The sequence below is a fragment of the Anopheles aquasalis genome, chromosome X (genome assembly GCF_943734665.1).
Source record: "Anopheles aquasalis chromosome X, idAnoAquaMG_Q_19, whole genome shotgun sequence".
NCBI lineage: Eukaryota > Metazoa > Arthropoda > Insecta > Diptera > Culicidae > Anopheles > Anopheles aquasalis.
The window spans coordinates 7,554,419-7,573,060 of NC_064876.1; the positions used below are offsets into that span (position 1 = coordinate 7,554,419).

Here is an 18,642-nt window from a genome sequence, read left to right on the forward strand (position 1 = left end):
GACCACCACCACTCGCTCGATCACGCCAGACAGCAACCGGAATGGCGTTTGCTAAATTATGCTAATTCGTCTCAGGGTCTACTCGCCTCTGTTGTCTGTGATCCCTGGGACGACGCTCCGGGTCCTTGCGGTCGTCCCCGTCCTCCGCCTCTCCCTCTCCCCCATCCATTCCTTGTGGCTGGCAGCTCGGGCCACAAGGGAATCCGCTGAGGGGTTGTGCTCCGCTTGCCTTATGCAAATGGTAAGTAAAAATCCTGCACCCGATGAAATCGATAATTTTTGCACGAGTTACCGTTGCCGTCGCCCCATTGCGTCGAGGGTGCTCTCTTCTCTAGATCCCCTCTTCTCTTCACACCACAGCCCGAGATTTGCTGGTCCGCGAAATATAGGAGTGACAGACCACATAGACGGACCTGTCACCATCGTCACCATCAATAATTACCCATAAAAGCGAATAAACAAATGGTAAATGAAAGATAGAGGCTTAAAAATCCGGGACCGTGGTCGTGGCTCATCGTCGTCGCCATGGTGGCAAAATGGATTCCACGAACTTTAGCTGCGAAATCCTCGAAATGTGGGGAAATGTGGGCAAACCTCGAAGCAGCAGCAGCAGAAGAAGAAGAAACCTCAACAGAATTAGAAGTTGGTGAGCTCGCGATGTAAAGGACGGGGGACAACTGTTTCGCGGCTGCGGCAGCGGCTAACACGCCATCTAAATTAAGCGATTTGGGGAAACCGCTGCTCCCGACGACGCTCGACCGCGACAGCAAACGGGTTTAACGGAGAGAGATTCAAATGCTTTGGTGCTGAGGTCCCGGATGGAAAGGCAGCCTGCTCCTGCGCCTGTTGGCTGTCCCACTCTCCAGGGGGCGAGGAACCGGACTAATTGAAATAATTGCCGCATAATAACTCGAACCCAGGGACCATGTGCTCGTGGAGGGTGTCCTTGCGAAAACCCTTCGACGCTGCAAAGGGCGAGAGAGAGAGAGAGAGAGAAAGAGAGAGAGAGAGAGAGAGAGAGAGAGAGAGAGAGAGAGAGAGAGAGAGAGAGAGAGAGAGGGGGGGGGGGAGAAAGGAAGGGGAGGGGGGGAATGGCCAGATCACACACATTTTTGGCACACAAATGCGGGCCATCAGTGTCTGTATGATGTAACCATGCATCATGATGCAAAAAGGTTGCCACTTCTTCGAGTATACCTCGATCGCGTGCTACGTAGTACCAGCACTGGGTATTCGGCGCAACTAGGACGCAAACCCTTCACTACTCTACCCTCTTCACTTCAGCACCTTTTCAGTGCACATCGTGTTTTGATTGCAGCAGTGAGCAGGAAAGTTGCTCTCTCACTCTTTGTCCCTTGGCTGCTCCAAGGTGGGGTGTACTGATGTTCCTATTTTTAGCCTTCGCTTACGTTAGTTCTCCCCCCCCCCCCCAACCCCTTCGGTGACTCAACTGTCACACATTTCCCCCTCACTCTGCTCCACTCTCCCCTGATCATGAATGTCACGGTCTTTTCTGTCTGTAAAGCCGGCCTGCGAGACCTGCGATTAGGTCACACACAGACTGGAGCGTTGCGTTGTGTGGGTGATTTCGGGACCCGAGCCCGGGGAGACGGGGGAAAATGATGTAATGAAGAGATTGGTGAAGCAGTTTGGCCGGTTCGCCGGGTCTGATACAGGTCGGTCCGTAGCCGGTTCTGATGATACGATGAACGATGGTCCCCCGGTCCCCGATGATAACCGGAAAGTAAAGGTCAAGCTGGCTTCTTTTGGGGCCACCCACCCGGGGGCAGAGTGGGCAGCTGGGAGCTTTCTCTCGGTTGCGTGTGTGCACACACTCTCACTTGCCTGGGCATACCTCTGTGTGGCTTTCACGCAACTTTCTCTTTTGGGCTGGAACTGCGATTCCGGATGGCGCAGTGACGAACGACAGACCAACCGACCGCCGGGGTGGTGTGTAACGACGCCTTGCCAGGCCTCGAGTGTGTCCGTGTGTCCGTGTGTGCCTCGAAACTATCGATGGTCATACACGGACACCGCCGCCGTCTCGAACGAGTTCGAGATGAAAGTGAAACAATCTCCGTCCGTCCGTCCGTCTGTTAGGGGCCGCCGGCGGCAGGAATAAGGAAGTGGCATGGTGGCGGCTGCTGTGGAATAGCGAAGGAAGGGGAGAGGAAGGAGTGTGATGCATTTGCCCGAAACCTGTTTTAATGAAGCGATTCCTTTCCAAACCGGGCGGGCTCCACGATCTGGAAATTGTTTTTGTATTTGTTGTTTTTTTTGTTTCCTGCTCTTCTTTCATCTCTTCTCTCCCAGCAGTGTTGGTTACGATTGTTCATCTGCCCTCCGCTCCGCGCCGATATGACTGAGACCCGAGCTTCCCGGGACTACCGCGATCGTCGCGGGCTCTTACGCAATACGTCTCTCGCGACACTGACTCGCCTTCGTAACGTGTCGTGTGTGAGACTCTGGCATGCAGGATATTCGCGGCGCGGCGCAGCGCAAGGCTCGAGACCGCAGCTTGAACGATCTATGTCCCTCGGATGATCCCTGACCAGGGCAGGATACGCAGCCAGCCAGCTGATGCCAGCGTTACGCGACCGCAATTGTGTAACCACACTACCACCACCATCAACAACAACATGCAACAATCAGAGCAATAGTGGCAGAATGGTGGCCGCACAATCGACGCAACAGTCGCGTCATCGCGCGGCCCAACGATCGCTTTCACGGAAGTGGCGCTTCCGGATGTTACCGAGGATCGCAGCTCATTTCCGCAGTTTGAGCCGTCGGTCTGCAAATGGTGCTCGTCTCTGGCTATTCGTCCGTTGGCCTTGCTGCGATGACACAACAGCCGACAACCCCAGTGGCGGATGAAGCGAAGCGGATACTATGCCTCAAAGGTATGAACACGATCAAGGACGCCATGCTTGACGGGGATGTAGTGTGATTGTTCGCCTTCTCGCTTATTCTTTCTCTCTCTCTTTCTCTGTGCCACCAGAACTGCTTAATTTTTTGAAGTATTGTCTAGAGCACAGAGAGATCTTGATGTGAAACGTCAAGTCGAATCGATGGTCAAGGGGCCGAGGTGTGTGTGTGTGTGTGTGTGTGTGTGTGTGCATTGTTTACCGTTCACTACGCTGATGGCCACTGCAAGCAGTGCCACGATTGGTGCTCTCATCGTTGCTCTTCAGCAGCACCACCAGCAACACCACCACTCCAGAGTAACTTCCTGATTTTCAAATCCAAGATGACGAAGATGATGGTCGACTGCTCGCCCTGTCTCCTCAGCACCACAGCTGCGTTCGTGCGCCAGGAGTTGCAGGCTTCTTGTAAAGCGCCAAAACACACTTCACCACCGTCGCATTCGTCGCACACACCACAAACAAAAAGGGAAAAAACGGAAACTACGAAACACACAACACGCACGCACGCGCGGACACGTTGCAAACGGCGCCTGTATGACGCCTGGGACGCGCTCTCGCTCTCGTAAGCTACTTATTGCACACTACTGCGTCTGCGCCTAGCACCTTTAGCCCTGGGTTACACCGAAAAGCGAACAATGACGGCGGCGTCAGAACTCGAGACCCGAGAGAGATCCTTGGACAGCTGCTGGGCAGTTGATAGTAGCGGGAAGGCGAGCGTATCCGATACTCTTGATCTGAGGTCCGTGATCCTGGGCTGGGTAGGGCTTGGTGTTGTGCCGCCCGGAGCTGCTGTTCGGAGTTGTGATGTGCTGCCACTCGCAGTAGCGCTTGAATGCACACTGGCATTCCGCGGGTGATTTGGCCACACAGCTAACCTCAAACCGGTTGTGTGAATCGCCAGACGCCAGCACAACCAGCAGCAGCAGAAGCAGCATGTTGGTAACGACTTATGCGCCATTCAGCGCCATCAACACACACACACGTATGTTGCTTGGGGTAGCTTTCGCTCCGATCCGAAAGATCGCTTCGCGTGATGGGAGGTTTGTGTGTAGCCGCTTTAAGCGGCTTCATGACGAAAGCAACGAAAGAGTAAAGTTGCGTCTAAACGACAATCGAATAGGTTCGCGAACCTTTTTGCTCACTCTGAGCAAAATCGTCCCGAACCCCTTATTGTCTTCGCCAGAGCTCCGCCAGAGGGCTTTTTTATATGAAATGACATCTTTGACAGCAGTTTTCGTTCGTTCGCTGTGTTTTCGCTTCCTACACTTGCATTCAAGTGTTCGCGATCAAATTTACGCGCATTTGTATAGGCCGGAATACACGAAGCGTAAACTCTCGTATAAACTCAGAATGTAATGCCAAAAAGTTTACATTTGCCGTTTACACGATGTAAAAGAGATTATAGGTCTACGGAGCATAAATCCTAGCGTAAACGCTGTTTGCAAGCGATTTGCCCCACTACATTTCCTGTTCGTGGTTTGCATTAATAGTGAGTGTTCATTACTAGCGTTTTTAAACTTTTTCTTTGGAAAAAAGATTCTATTTTTCTCACAAAAGTCGATTAAAGTTCAGTGTAATTCGGATTACGCGTCTCAACCCGGTCATGTAAACATGTTCAAGTGTAAATTAATTTTATATTTACGCTTGAGTTTACGCTTCATGTATCGCCGGCGTATGGGATGACGTGAATATACAAACAATGTGTCTCGTCGTAGTCTAACATTTGCTCTGGTGTAGACGCAGTTTAAAAATAATAACTATTCCTTTCGTCATCGTCGAACATTCGCTGTCGTTTAGACGCAACTTTAGCGTAAAAAGAGAGTGAGAAGAAAGAAAAACGAATGAAAGAGAGAGAGAGAGAGAGAGAGAGAGAGAGAGAGAGAGAGAGAAAGAGGGGGGGCAGAGGGAGAGAGAGAGAGAGAGAGAAAGAGAGAGAGAGAGAGAGGGGAGAGAGAGAGAGAGAGAGAGAGAGAGAGAGAGAGAGAGAGAGAGAGAGAGAGAGAGAGAGGGGGGGGGGGGGGGAGAGGAGAGAGGGCTCAACTCGCGATTGAAGATGCCAGCTAGCCCTTTCGTTACAGGAAAGGGGAACGCGAGGGGGCAAGAAGAACAGAGCAGGAGTAGAGCTTTGTAGAATGTACCAACAGCAGTAGCAGCAGCAGCAGTACACCCTGAGCAACAACAACAACAACGACAGGTATGATTGCAACTCATCTGGCTGATGATAGGGAGGGTTCCTTTCGTAGTTCTGCACTCTGCCACCGTTGCAGCGCCTTGTACATGGCCTTGTTGATAACCTACCACTCCGCCCCTCCGTGCCTTCCAGGCTAGTTTAGTCTCGTTCTAGGGGGATGGGAGTTTGGGGTTGGTCCACCCCTTTGGCCAACCCAGGAAAGGTGGCTCAGTTCAGCTCGCTCCTTCGAGCCGCGTGAATGTTCCACATTGGACATTTCGGGGGCGGGGAAGGGGCGAGCATGGGGAAAGGAGGGTCTATAGGAGTGAAGAGGAGTGGGAGGGGTGCTGTTGAAGAAAAAGTAGAAACTAGTATTGTGCCAAAGATTTGTGCTGTTTTGAAATGACGCCCAGGGTTCAGGGAGCATGGGAGAGAGGGGAGTAAATGGGGGTGTTGATGGAGCGCGGACACCATAGGAAAGGAATGGCAGCGGTGGGTGGGGCAGAGTAATGCAACTTTTCCATCGAAACAGACGAATAATAAAGCGGAAGTTGATAATCAAATAAGTACATAGAGAGAGAGAGAGAGAGAGAGAGAGAGAGAGAGAGAGAGAGAGAGAGAGAGAGAGAGAGAGAGAAAGTGAGGCCATCTCTACGTGCGTAATCATTTGCAGCCGAACCCATAACTCACACTCGGAAAAGTACCGGCGGGGGAAGAGGGAGTGGGGGTAATGCCACCTGCATTAGCTCTTTATCTCTCTCCACGCTGGCGCTGGCCTTGCTTTATTCTGTAGCCGTTCGTTGCCGCTGTTCGCCAGCGCCGCCATTGACCGCCATTAGGCCGTACGCAAACCAGGGAGCCCCCACCCAAGACTGGCGCTACCCGCCTTGTCCTGCCATCCGCCCAGGGGCATCGGGAGGAGGAACGATTGCTTACTTTCTCTTTTCACTCTCATGGCACCACCCTCGGGGGTGGGGGGAGGGGGGTCGGTGTACGAGGGCATTAACCACAGTCTTGGGGCTGCTGAGTGGCTGCTGATGGTAAGTTTTCGTATGCAGCACATCCGGCGCCTCTCCTATCTCCACCCCCTTGGCCGCTCTTTAACCCTGCTGTTACCCTCGGACCATTTGGTCCATTTCTCGTTGGTTTTTTTGTTATATCTTCAAAACTAAAATTCCGATGGTCTTGAAATTTTCGATATGGTGCTATTTTCGGCTGATAAGCATAAATATACATTTAAGTTCATAAAAAGTATGATAGGGGTCGAGTAAAAAAAAAACTCACTAATTTTATCCTCGTGGACCATTTGGTCCATAGTACATTTTCCTCTAATAGCAGCTATAATATAGCTATTCGTTAGCTATTGTTTGGACATTTCGACTCATACATGTACTACATAACACTTTTCTATCATTTTTACAAACAAATACTCCACATTCGACACATTTTTTCTCGGATTTGCTTTTACAGCACAGGCGCTGGCCACCTTTTTAGGCTTGTTGAAGGCACTGCCGACGATGGTGGCGTTGACAAAAGTGATGAGCCCGATCGAGATTCATTAGTAAACGATCTGCTGAGGGAAGTTCTAGGTGATGAGCACATTTTTGTGAATAATTCCGCAGATGAAGCCAGCCTTAGAATCGCTGTTCGTTGCTGCATGTGTTCATGGGCCAAATCAATCGCTAATTGTCGTAAAAATTGTGAGCGTTTCACAGATTCACATCACGGACTCCACATTGGGTCGATCACGGAAAATATAACATATGCGTTCAAAGCTTAAATATCTATGATATTAGCGAACACTACGGATGGCCATCGTTTGTCTTTCTTCTTGAACTGTAGCAGCTGATCATTTGGTCCGCCGTATCCACACCACCTGAATACCGAAACACAATGATTAGCGCAATGCTATATCGATGGAATGAGAAAAAAAATCAAAACAAACCCTTTGTCGAATTGTAATAGGTGACAATTGCAGGCTTCTTCTTTGGCCCTTCGGCAATGTTTGGTTGCGAATGCATAGTGCTTAGTAATATTGTTCCTTTGTGTTTGTGGCCAACATATGACACCAATGTGGTGGTCTTATCAAAAGCAGACGTTGATTGGTATAAGGGTTTCTTGTTTAAGTCCAGTAATTTTGGCGGAATGAAGGTTTTGTTCTTTCGAACAGTGCCAACAAGAGTTATCTTACGCCGTAAAAGAGTTTGGCCCAAATTGAACGTAGTGAAAAAAATGTATGTTATAATATTATGGCCTTTCAAGGCATCGACCAAATCTAGAACCACTCGTTCGCTTTGGTTTTTCGGGATTTGCGGTGGCCGACTTTCCGAGATATTCCGAGATCCGGTTGAATATTCTACAAGTAGCTTGCCGAGGAATCCACTGCTAGCCAAAACTTCAAACTGTGTTTAGCCGGTTTGGATGGCATATACTGTCAAAAAGAACACCGTCCTCTGAACGCTACCAGTTGCTCGTTAATTGTCACGTTTTCGTGACAATTGTAGAACATTGGAAGCAATTCCACCCATCAATTCCACAAATCTCTAATCGGGGTGAGGCCGTGTTGTGATGATATTATGTGCTTGTGATCCGATGATCTCGAGGAATGGTTTGTCGCTCCAAATCATTTGATTTTTTGCAACGAACAACGGATCTACCAACCTCAATTGATACTCTTCATCACATTCATCACTCAAACACGAATGATGATACCTCCTTCCTCCTATCTACCACTTATCGTAGTCATTCGCCCCGGATGGTCGACGACCACGCTTACCTAATGCAATAGTTTGGCTCGCTTTGTGGTTCTGGAATCGGCATATTAGATTGTTATGGCTACAATTTTAGATTGTAATGGCTGCGATATCAATTCGTTTTGACGGAAACTTCTCCCTCCTTTCATCTAGTGAACGTTCTGCCAATTTCGAGACGTAACGTGGTCGTATTTTGGCGCCCAAATTCGTTTATGTGATTTGGATTGCGAACCAATATTGCGAAATGTCGTTCTTTATATTCTATTATACCAATATAAACACATATACAAAATAAGCACACATATGCAAAATAAGTCAATATCTTTTGCTTACAAAAGCCAAACAATTCATATTCAATCGTTTACAAAGCCATTTCCATAGAAAATACACCATGGACCAAATGGTCCACGAGGATAAAATTAGTGAGTTTTTTTGAGGGTAACAGCAGGGTTAAACTAGTTTCTCACCATTTGCCAGTGAGTTTCGTGAGTCGCAAAATCCGCGAATTGTTAATGGCGTGGCCCGGAACCCGTTTTTTCTACGCGCCATTGGTAGTAGCTAAAGAAAACAGAGGTGAATAAAAAAAGGAGAAGCGAAAAAACGGAAAAGAAAACCAAAACCCGCCAGGGCCACTCGGGCAACTGTGCCTGTGCTCGCTCGCCAGCGCTTGCTACTGAAGGCGCTATTATGGCGGACAGATTTATGAATGCCACCTCACCGCACCTTCGCCTGCGCCTCGTGGTCCTGAAACACACAACTCCGAAATACTCGTTGCCATTTAAGCCTGGCGGCAGTGCTGTGCTGTGCAAACTTTCTGTGTTACTAGCGAGGCCGCTCGCTCGCTTGGGCGTGTCGATCCTAGGCCCCGCAGTTCGAAATTTGGCGGGAGAGGGGAGCTGAGAGCTAGCGGTTTATTAGGCGCCTTCGCCTCATCGCAACGACATCTTCCAAAAGTGGGAGTGGGATGATGCCTGGAAATGATCGACGATTAGCAAACCTCCTGCAACCCACATACAGGCTCCCCTCACCCCTCTCACTCAGCAGCAACGGCGGCGGCATACAGGAAACACATAATCTTACTTCTGGAAGCGGAAACCACAACAAAAGCTACAACGCGGTGCATCAAGCGATGCTTTTGGGTCGCCAAAAATGACTGCTTCTACTTCCGGGTCCATTCTTTCCGGAGGCTAATTTTCCCTATCGGTGAAAAAGCAGCAGCAGCAGAAGTACCACCAGTGATGGTTGTCAACCGCTTAGCGAGCGGATCGACGGAACGACTGTCGTACAACGTCGTGGAACGGATGGCCATCATGTGCAGCAAGCAAGGCAATCGATTCAAATCGGTGGAATCGATTGTTATTGCAGTGATGATGTTGATGATAATGATGCTTAGGGGAATCGCAAAAGGTTCCATCTCAGCGGAACGTCATAATAAACCTTTGACCTTTTGTAGATCTCGCGCACACTAGGTCACAGGTGTCAGGAACAGGTATTCTACACCCGCGATCAATACCGCGATTTAATCCCAAGGCCTAGAACCTAGGAGACGGGTGCGGAAGATGAGCGGAATCGCTCCCATGTCGCTCCCAGCGTGTTTTGAAGGACAACGTGGCACGTGAACGTAGCCCCGATCAGTGATAGCGGACCTGGTGTCCTTGGATTTGGTACTGGACTTGCACGCACAATATTGATGCATGTAACATATATAGGGTGAGGCAAAAAACTCCAACAATGTTCAAACTGCTGCTATTTCTAAACCACTCGCCGGCAACTGACAGATATATTCCTGTGATATCTCATTATATTGTTTGAAGGCGTATAAAAGTATTGCATATACATACGACTCGTCCGTCATTACATATGTTAAAAAAAAAGCATTACAGTGAGAAGTTGTCAGAAAAAAATATTCGCGATGTAATTAAAGAATGTCTATTTTATTTGTTTTTATTTGGTAGCAATACCACAAGTAGGTGCCGTTGGAGCCTTCCAGATTTTAAATTTGAATTAATCATTTGGATCTCGGGCCATAATTCGTAACAGTGATACTGGTAGAGTTGCCGGACGCCATGAAAGTCCAACGCAAAAACCTCAACATTGAAACAAAATGTTCGAATAGATATGAAGCAAATTCAAGAAATTCGCGTCGCAGCAGCACTGAAAATGATGTAGACGAATGAATTTAAGCTCGAATCAATCAACCAATACTTCAAAATGAGCTTTAACTAAAGGCCTTTCCAATTCTAAACTAGACATTGCCTCATACCTTGTTTAGACGAAAAACAAATTAGACCCCAAACTGGGTTTTCTTTGATAAGAAACCATTTGTTATTCTGTAGTTTGTAAACCAAAAAAGATAGGGTTTAGTTGCCAGAGAAGTCAGCTGATGATTTACACCATCGTCTGGCCACCAGGACGCATAAGCCGGGTTGATAATAAGTTGAGATGCGATTACACGCATTTTTTGCACTTCTCGCATGTTTTTGTACGGTGGATCTGAGGTAAATCAACAATTTCATCTTCCAAATCTATTAGAAACTTCATTGTAGTCCTAGACATGCAAATAATTCATGTGAAACCCCTGGAGATTCCTGTACCTTCCCTCAAAGCAACCGAGACATGAGATTGAGGAAAAAAGAACGAGATGAAAACTTCATTTCTATGTCTCATTGGATGTCAATATCTATGGACGTAAAAAGCGCACGACTTCTCCGTTTGTGGCATTTTGAAGAGCAAGGTTAAACCTAAAAAATAACATAGTTTTGAACAACTTATGCAAACGCTTCTTAAAGAATGAGCCTAAAGCTGCTTTCACACCGAGAGCGTTTTTCAACACGCCACAGTTGGCGTTTTTTGACGCAAAAGCTTAACCCTCGCACCAACTGATGGGTCTGGCCAGACCCATTTCATTTTCAATCGTTAATAACTCAAGTTCTATTAATTGTAGCGTCTTGGCCTTTCGGGTAGCTTCCTAAAATTTTATTTCCTTTCGATTGATACCACTATCGTTTAAGAAAAAATCCTCGGAGTACGCGAAAAAAGGACATAAAAAAAATACCCCTCGGACCAGACCCCTATGCTTTTACACGGGGTTGTATGGGCGTACATGCTGTGTTAGAAACAATTTTTCTACCTCTAGGAATCACATAATTGAGCTCTCTCTTTTGCATATGTGTTTAGCATAGCCTAAACTATGTGACAAGACAAAAATATGACTAAAATCTGTTCTATTTTTGGAAAAAACACATTTTAGTTTCTCGATTTTTTCCCATGCAAAAAGTGCCTAGAACTTGTATGCGAATTAGTACTTTCCTCTCCTAAAATCATCGCCACACATAAACTAATCAACTCTTTCCAAGAAAGTGATATCAGTCATACAAAGTAATAATTTCTCTACAAGAATCAATTATCATAGTAGTATAATGTGACGATTATAATGTGTACGAGCATAATTTTGCGACGTGTCGCTCGTGTGGTGCAACCGTATGAATTAGCATACGAGCACTGCCATGGCCGGCGAAAACTCGTGTGCAAAAACGTTCTTCTTTCTTTTTTTCTTTTTCTTCGCTAGCTTCTTTCATGGTGCAATCAAAACGATCGATTCTAGTGGAGAAATGATCGATTGTTATGACTGATATCACTTTATTGGAAAGAGTTTATTAGTTTATGCGGAGCGATGATTTTAGGAGAGGAAAGTACCCAGTTCGCAGTGAGAAGGTTTTCTCACTATAGAAAAGTTGTTTCTGAGATGGGACTTGGTTGGTACTGGCATATAAGCGAGTCAATACAAATTGCCTTCCCCAGTCCCAACCGAGAAACAAGGGGCCAAGGCACCCAAGAACCAACTTTCGTGAAACCCGAACGCAGCCCACCTTCGTGTGCTCTCGTGTGCCCCCCCCCCCCCCCCCCCCCCCCCAAATGAACTACGCTGCGATTGGTCGATGAGCTACCGCCCAATGGCGGTGGCGTTTATTTTTCTATTTCTTTTTGCTGACGTCACACGTATATGACGTCGTCATTTTGTGACGTTATTTTTTTGCGTTGCTGTTGGTGGTGGTGGCGTCGTACTCTTCACTGCTTGAAGGCGTCGTTGTGGTGGCGTGATACGGGCTGCGATCGAGAACTTTCCTGCTCGGCCTGATGTTGGGTGCGCGTACGCTGATCACAATGCTCGAGTACATGCAGAAAAGGAAGAGAAAAATCCAAAAGTGTTTAACCTTTTGCAGTGCACCTTACAACGCCAGCTTGGCTTACCTTGCGTGTGGATTATCGTCAACACCTTGGTAACACTTTTCTGCACTTGCACTTTGCCGCCAGCGTAGAGCGTGCGTCCCGGGACTAAGAAAATTTCCGACTGCCCGCGATCGGGACTTAGTCGAATTTTGCTCGAGATTGCTCCGTCTCTTTTTGCTATTCCTCTTACTTTCGCGCTGCCGTCCGTCTTGAACACGCTCGCGTTCGCTTCACCCTTCTTCCCTTGCCGCCCTTCCCTCTCCGCGTAATTGAAACCCACAAGCTCGCGTTCGTTTTCGTTCCCCCTTCTTCTCTTCCCATTCCGCCCTTCCTCCGCCGCAGCCGCGCTCCAACAAGCTCGCGCACGAAACCTCCTCCCCCCGCGGTTTCTTCCGCTCTTTTCCCCGCTGCCTACGAGCGGTTTCATAGTGAGCGTCGCGCTCGCCTCTTCCTCGACCGCGTCGCAGGCAGAGGGGGCTTCTTTCTCAGCCGCCGCAGCCTTCATCCCGCTACGTCGCAGGCAGAGGGGTAAGCCGAGCGCTTCAAATTGCCAACTGGGTACAAACTCGCATACAAGTTTTAGGCACTTTTTGCATGGGAAAAATCGAGAAACTAAAATGTGTTTTTTTTCCAAAAATAGAACAGATTTTGATCATATTTTTGTCTTGTCACATAGTTTAGGCTATGCTAAACACATATGCAAAAGAGAGAGCTCAATTATGTGATTCTTAGAGGTAGAAAAATTGTTTCAAACACAGCATGTACGCCCATACAACCCCGTGTAAAAGCATAGGGGTCTGGTCAGACCCATCAGTTGGTCCGAGGGGTAGCGAAACATCAGTTGGTGCGAGAGTTAAACTCGCTGCTCAAACCGAGATTTTACGCAGGTCGATTGAAAACACACAAAAAAATCATCATCTCAATACCAGCACCTTATCTAATGATCATAAATGTTTAATCTATGCACAATTGCAATAACTATTGTTTTTTAACATACGGCTCGTCCGTCCTTATATATGATAAAAAAAACTATTGTTGTTTGATCACATTCATGCCAAAACAATAGCAAAATCGAAGTGCAACGCTGGTTTGTTTGCCGGTTCAGAAAACACCAAAATCTGTGGAATTCCACAACTTCGCGAAAAAACGCCAACGATGGATTTATTTCAAAATATTTCAATAAATAGCTGCCGTTGTTATTTGTGAACACTTGCATATATTTTGATGCCATACAAACGCGTTTTTCCAGATTGCGTCAAAAAACGCTCATAAAACGCGCTCGTGTGAAAGCACCTTAAATGTGTTGCAGTTTATTGCCTCACCATGTATATTGAAGTTAATTTTTGACAGTTTAGTGGATGCCATTTTTAAATTATTTTTTTGTTTCATTGTTTTCTGACGAACAATGAATCCGCCAAAATTTCAAATATGGCTCCCCGCAAATATCGCTCCCCCCGCGCAAATATGGCTTTTATACCTACTAGTGAACAATTGAACACATTATCTGTACACTCTTTTTTCAGGTAGCGTCAAGTCGAGTTTTCCTTAAAAATGATTAATTGTTTTTAACAAATGTGAAGTATTTATTTTTTAGACCAAATCGTAAAAAACGTCTCTTCGTCAACTTCAAAAATCTGCCAAAAATCGAATAATTGAAAATTCTACAACGACTCAACGAGGCTAGCTGGATAAACTTATTAACTGTGAAAAAAATTTTGATTTGTACTTCTTTTTATAACCCACGCATACAATTCACGGTGTCCACTCACAACTCACAGTGGTCTGAATCAAACGACTTGCCCCTTAAGACTGAAGCGAGGAACCCGGTTTGGGCACTGATCAATCCGGCACCATCGATTTATTCACAAGATAGAGCTTATATACTAAAACTTACCCCCACTTTCTAACTTCTCCTTAATACTACATAACTCACCTAACCTTTGGCAAAAGTAAGAAAAAATGATTTTAAAACATTACACCTTAATCGGGACTGTGGATGAGGCCAGACTCGGGACTGTGGATGAGGGCTAATATGAAATTCAGTTAAAAAAATGGTTTCTTCACAAAAAATCGCCAAAACTGACTGCATTTTTTTAACCCGAATTATCCTTACTGCGAGCATATTTTGTGGAGCTTTCGGGTTCACACTGACAATGCTTCGAGATCCACTAAAATCCAGTTCAGGAGTCAAGAGGAATCCAATCATCCCTGGCAAGCTGGCAGATTGACGAGCACGTCAATCCATTATCGTCCACTGACGAAATCGTCCACTTTAATATAAATTTAAAGATCACCAAATTGTTCGACGAGTGCTGTCACTATAGTCAATATCAAGTATTGTGCCTCAATTTTATTGCGGGAGCGCGTGTAGGAGCCGGTGAAGACCGAGCCTTAGCCGCCAAAGCCGTTGTCGAGAATAAGAATTCTTCGTCGTCGTCTTCGTCGTCGTTGTTGTCGTCGCCGTTGGTTGGTGTTGTTAGAGCAAAAAACCTTATAGTTGAAGCTCATCTTCCGGTGCCTGTTCATACTGTATTGACCTTGGGGTGGTATCGGGCGTTCACTATGAAGTTGGGAACCGGCCGGTTTTGTGGTGGTACCCGGTTGGCGAATTGGCGAGGAGTGCGAGGAATGCAAGGCTGGGCTATGCCGGCTGCTGCTGCTGCCGAGTATTGCTGGTATGAGTTGGCAGATATGGCAGAGAGCCCACCTCCTCATCCACCCGGTCATCTAACACATTCCTCTCGTCTCCGGAACGAAGTCGAAGCGGTATATAAGCCGGAATAGAGGATGTTGTAATGGATTAGTTTTTAATCAACCACCGGAGAACCGGGGCTTATGGTGTTTCAGGAGGCTGCAAGTGGTTCGAGTGAGCAAACCATCTGCACACCATCATCCAACATCAGTGTCCCTCCCGGACGTCACGGAGGACGTATTCTCGAGATTTATAAGTGTGTGTGTGTGTGTGTGTGTGCTTAGCGAATATTAGCAACACCCTTTTTTGGAGCACCAAAGCCAACCGTTTCCAGCCATTCTTCCTAAACCCGATATCACTCCACATCCTGAGAAAGCAGTAAGCTTTGGCATAGAGAGAGAGATAGAGAGAGAAAGAGAGAGAGAAGAGCCTAAGACCAAACCAAATCCGCCACCCTATCTAACGTCATGCTGCTGAGTAAGTTTTGCATTAAAGTGCTGCCGGGTGATCAACGGCTACTCCCGGTCGCCCCACAAGTCCCACTCAAGAGGGCTGGCTTTGCACAAAACAAAGCCAGCCCTGCCGCACACACACAACTCATTAGCACGCCAGCGTTTGCGTGATGAGTGTGATGAGTTCTCATCGTCAAGGCCGGGCCACACCATGAAATTGAAGGGCCATCAACGGATGGATGGATATCGATGAATGCCTGCCTGAGTTGGAGATGACCATTGTGATGGCCATTTTGGTGTCGCCATATTTGCTTGGGATTTGGAGTGCGAATATTAATGTCATGTGCGTCTCGTCTATATGGCCTCGTAGGTCTGGTAGATGCGGTCCTAGCAGCATTTCCGTTGAATCTGCTCTGGCTAACGCTGGCAACGATGGCGGACGATGGAACGTATGGTGTGATGTCGGCGGCCACAACGGCGACGACGACGACGACGGGACCGTATGACGAGGATGGTGAACTATCGACGATCAGCCCACCGACAACCGGTCACTATGCCGCTGAGCTGCAAAAACTGCATGACCAACACCAGGACCAGGAATGGGTAGACAGTGCCGCCTATCAGGTGTACTGCCAGCCGGAGCTGTGCCTGCGCTACAACGAGCACGGTGTACCGGAGCCCAGACGGCACGTGGCGTGCGCTTTCAACGGTTCGTTCAGCGCGCAGTGTCCACCCGGTCGAATGATACTGGGGATCGATGCACAGTTGAGGCAGTACATTGAGGACCTGCACAACGAGGCCCGATCTCGCTTTGCCTTAGGATACGACAACGACATTGGTAGTGCAACGACGTTTGCGCCTGCCGTCCGGATGCCCACCATGGTACGTTACCGTTTCCCTTCCGCAACTTTTCCGCAAACTCACTCACACACACACACACACACACACCTACTACTAGTTCTACTCCTTCTTCCTACCCGCCAGCACTGGGACGACGAGCTGGCGAACCTGGCGGAGATACACGTGCGCAACTGTAAGTTCAAGCATGACGAGTGCCGCAGTACGGCGAGGTTCCTGCATGCCGGCCAAAACCTAGCGACCGGTTCGTTCTACCTGGAACAGGACATCTTCGGGATTGTCCGTAACCTCACGGCACTGTGGTACGCCGAGCACGTGGATGCAGTGCAGGAGGTGCTGGACCACTACACCCGGGAGTACATGTGAGTACTCGAAGGAGAAAGACTCGGGTGTTTGTTAGCAATTGCATTGATTATCCATCTTCGTATCGGTGTGTGCAGGGCCACTATCGGGCACTTTACCCAGATGATCTCCGACCGGAGCACCAGCGTCGGGTGTGGCATCGTGCTGTACCCGCAGAAGCTGGACGACTTTGTCTTCAAGCAGGTGCTGTACACGTGCAATTATGCCATCACCAACATCATTGGTCAGCCGGTGTATCGGCGCGGTCTCGTGGCGGCCAGTGGTTGCGTCACCGGTCCCAATCCGGCCTATCCCGGGCTATGCAGTGGCGCAGAAAATGCATTTATCCGACCGATACCGGTCTACGAGTAAATGGCATGCAGTGGTAGACATTCGTTTAGCCGAACCCAAAGGTTCAGGTGTAAAACGACAATTACTTTCGTACGGATGTTTAAATTTATGGTGCAACCTATTATTGTTTTGGCACATATGTGACTAGTAAACAAGTAAAATATGTGAAGCGTCCCGCCTCGTTTTGCACTGACGAGACGCTTCACGTATGCCTAATTTACCCGTGTCCAACCCCTGAACCGAGCCTTCACAACAACGTACGGGACATCCAGAGGACCACATCGACATCCTGCGATCCTGCGCATCATGAACGGCGGGGTTTTTTCTAAAAAAAAACTCAACGTTCGTTCATCATCAGCGACGCAGCCATGCCAGTAAGAACAACATCGACATCCTGCTATCCTGCGCATCGTAAACGCACCATGAGCAACGCCCCCGACTGAACAACATCGACATCCTGCGATTCTGCGCATCGTAAACGGTGGGTTTTTCCCAAACCCAACGCTCGTTTAACGGACATCCAGCACCATCGACGGCGACGTACCTCCGGCGACGCCAGTAACAGCAGCAGTGGGTAGAATACCGAGAATCTCGAAAAGGGTAACACGGAGTAGAACGATTGGTATGCGACAAAACCATATATAAGGAATAAAGCGCCAACGCTTGCGGTCTCGTTACGCGGCTAGGATTCTCAGTAGAAACTCGTCTCTGGAAATGGACTACACACCATTCCTCTTGCTAATTTCATACTATTTCCGAAAACATCGCTCATAATCAGCCAAAAGGAGCAAGTATCAAGCGACCCAAAGTAAAAGGGCGCCACATATGATTCAGATACGAGGGTATTTGAGATCTCTGTGAGGCAAAATGTGAGCAAATGTCATATTTCATCGGTTGTTTAGCTAGACATTCGTTTAGCCGAAGTGCACGAAAAACATAATATTTCGCATCGTTTTCGAACAAATGCAATTTTTGTGTTTGAAGCTCAATAGTAGAGCTAATCTAGATTATTTAAAGCTTTAGACATACTCATTTTGATAACACACTGATTTTTAAATATTTCTTTAAAAAATGGGTTAGAGCTAAGTGACTTACGGTAGTAATCCGACAAATAATCAAATTCTGTATGGTTTACTGTTACTCTAATTGTTCCATTGGTTCAAATATTCACAGATAAGAGAAAACCATTATTTCTTTTGAAAAATATCAAATGGTGAAGTTATTAAGGACAACCGGCTTTTTATCATGAATTAAGTTAAATAAAGGCAAAATGCAGTATTTTTCAAAGGAAATAAGTATTCTTTTGACGATTTGGATGGATAAAACCGTTATTGGTATGATTTCAGCCATAAGGCACCCACCATACAACACCTTAAGTTCCAAGCTAAATCTCGTTACAAAGGCTTTAATGTCGTGAGTGACTTGCTCATCATGCGCAGTTTCCCAGTTGTTTAAGTAAAACGCAAATGGCAAAAAATCAGTTATTTACAAGGCGCTTGCACAAGTCGTTTTAATTCATTTCATTGAAACTAACGAGCTGTAAGACCTTATTTTTCAAAAAGATAACAAATGATCGGCCGATCGATTATGTTGATGTATGAGTAGTTGCAGCAGAGGATGAACTCATTATCGCCAACAATTGATTGCATGGTTTGAAGACAAAAACGTACCTTTTTTCAAAAGTTTTGCTTGAATTTCTTACTGCAATCGAATAAAAAATCTATTGTGTTTGTTATTTAGATTGGTTTTTGCAATAGATCGGCAAATTCAAAATATTTAGAATTTATGTCGAGCCATTGACGACTGTAAGACTAAAAATTGATACGAAGCCCAATAAATCTTATCGGAACCCATGGCAAATAATAGTTTT

The 18,642-nt window shown here is 47.0% G+C and overlaps 2 protein-coding genes across 5 annotated transcripts in view; one reads left to right on the forward strand and one right to left on the reverse strand.

Annotated features, from left to right (window-relative positions):
* LOC126570864 (chitin deacetylase 1) overlaps nt 1-3,780 on the reverse strand; it is a 27,076-nt gene extending 23,296 nt beyond the window's left edge. The window contains exon 1 of the mRNA XM_050228926.1: nt 3,127-3,780. Coding sequence (XP_050084883.1) covers nt 3,127-3,178 — 52 coding nt within the window. The 5' untranslated portion in view covers nt 3,179-3,780. The remainder of the gene's footprint in view (nt 1-3,126) is intronic.
* On the forward strand, nt 2,764-17,449 carry LOC126570968 (antigen 5 like allergen Cul n 1-like). Of its 4 annotated transcripts, none has more exons than XM_050229140.1 (4): nt 2,764-2,900; nt 15,592-16,103; nt 16,206-16,441; nt 16,520-17,449. In XM_050229140.1, the coding sequence occupies exons 1-4, from the start codon at nt 2,798-2,800 to the stop codon at nt 16,791-16,793; spliced, it is 1,125 nt and encodes a 374-aa protein (XP_050085097.1). In that variant the 5' UTR covers nt 2,764-2,797; the 3' UTR covers nt 16,794-17,449. The 4 variants fall into 4 exon arrangements, with proteins under 4 accessions (XP_050085097.1, XP_050085088.1, XP_050085106.1 ...); XM_050229131.1 differs by lacking the exon at nt 2,764-2,900 and adding an exon at nt 14,902-15,027; XM_050229149.1 differs by lacking the exon at nt 2,764-2,900 and adding an exon at nt 14,903-15,246.
* Nucleotides 17,450-18,642: the final 1,193 nt, after the last annotated feature.

What these genes read in the sequence shown, in the direction of transcription:
- LOC126570968 (XM_050229131.1), top strand. Translation starts at nt 14,913, where the DNA reads ATGGTGTTTCAGGAGGCTGCAAGTGGTTCGAGTGAGCAAACCATCTGC. An exon ending in CCGTCCGGATGCCCACCATG is followed by an intron (nt 16,104 to 16,205) that starts GTACGTTACCGT and finishes CCTACCCGCCAG; the next exon opens with CACTGGGACGACGAGCTGGC. An exon ending in CACTACACCCGGGAGTACAT is followed by an intron (nt 16,442 to 16,519) that starts GTGAGTACTCGA and finishes CGGTGTGTGCAG; the next exon opens with GGCCACTATCGGGCACTTTA.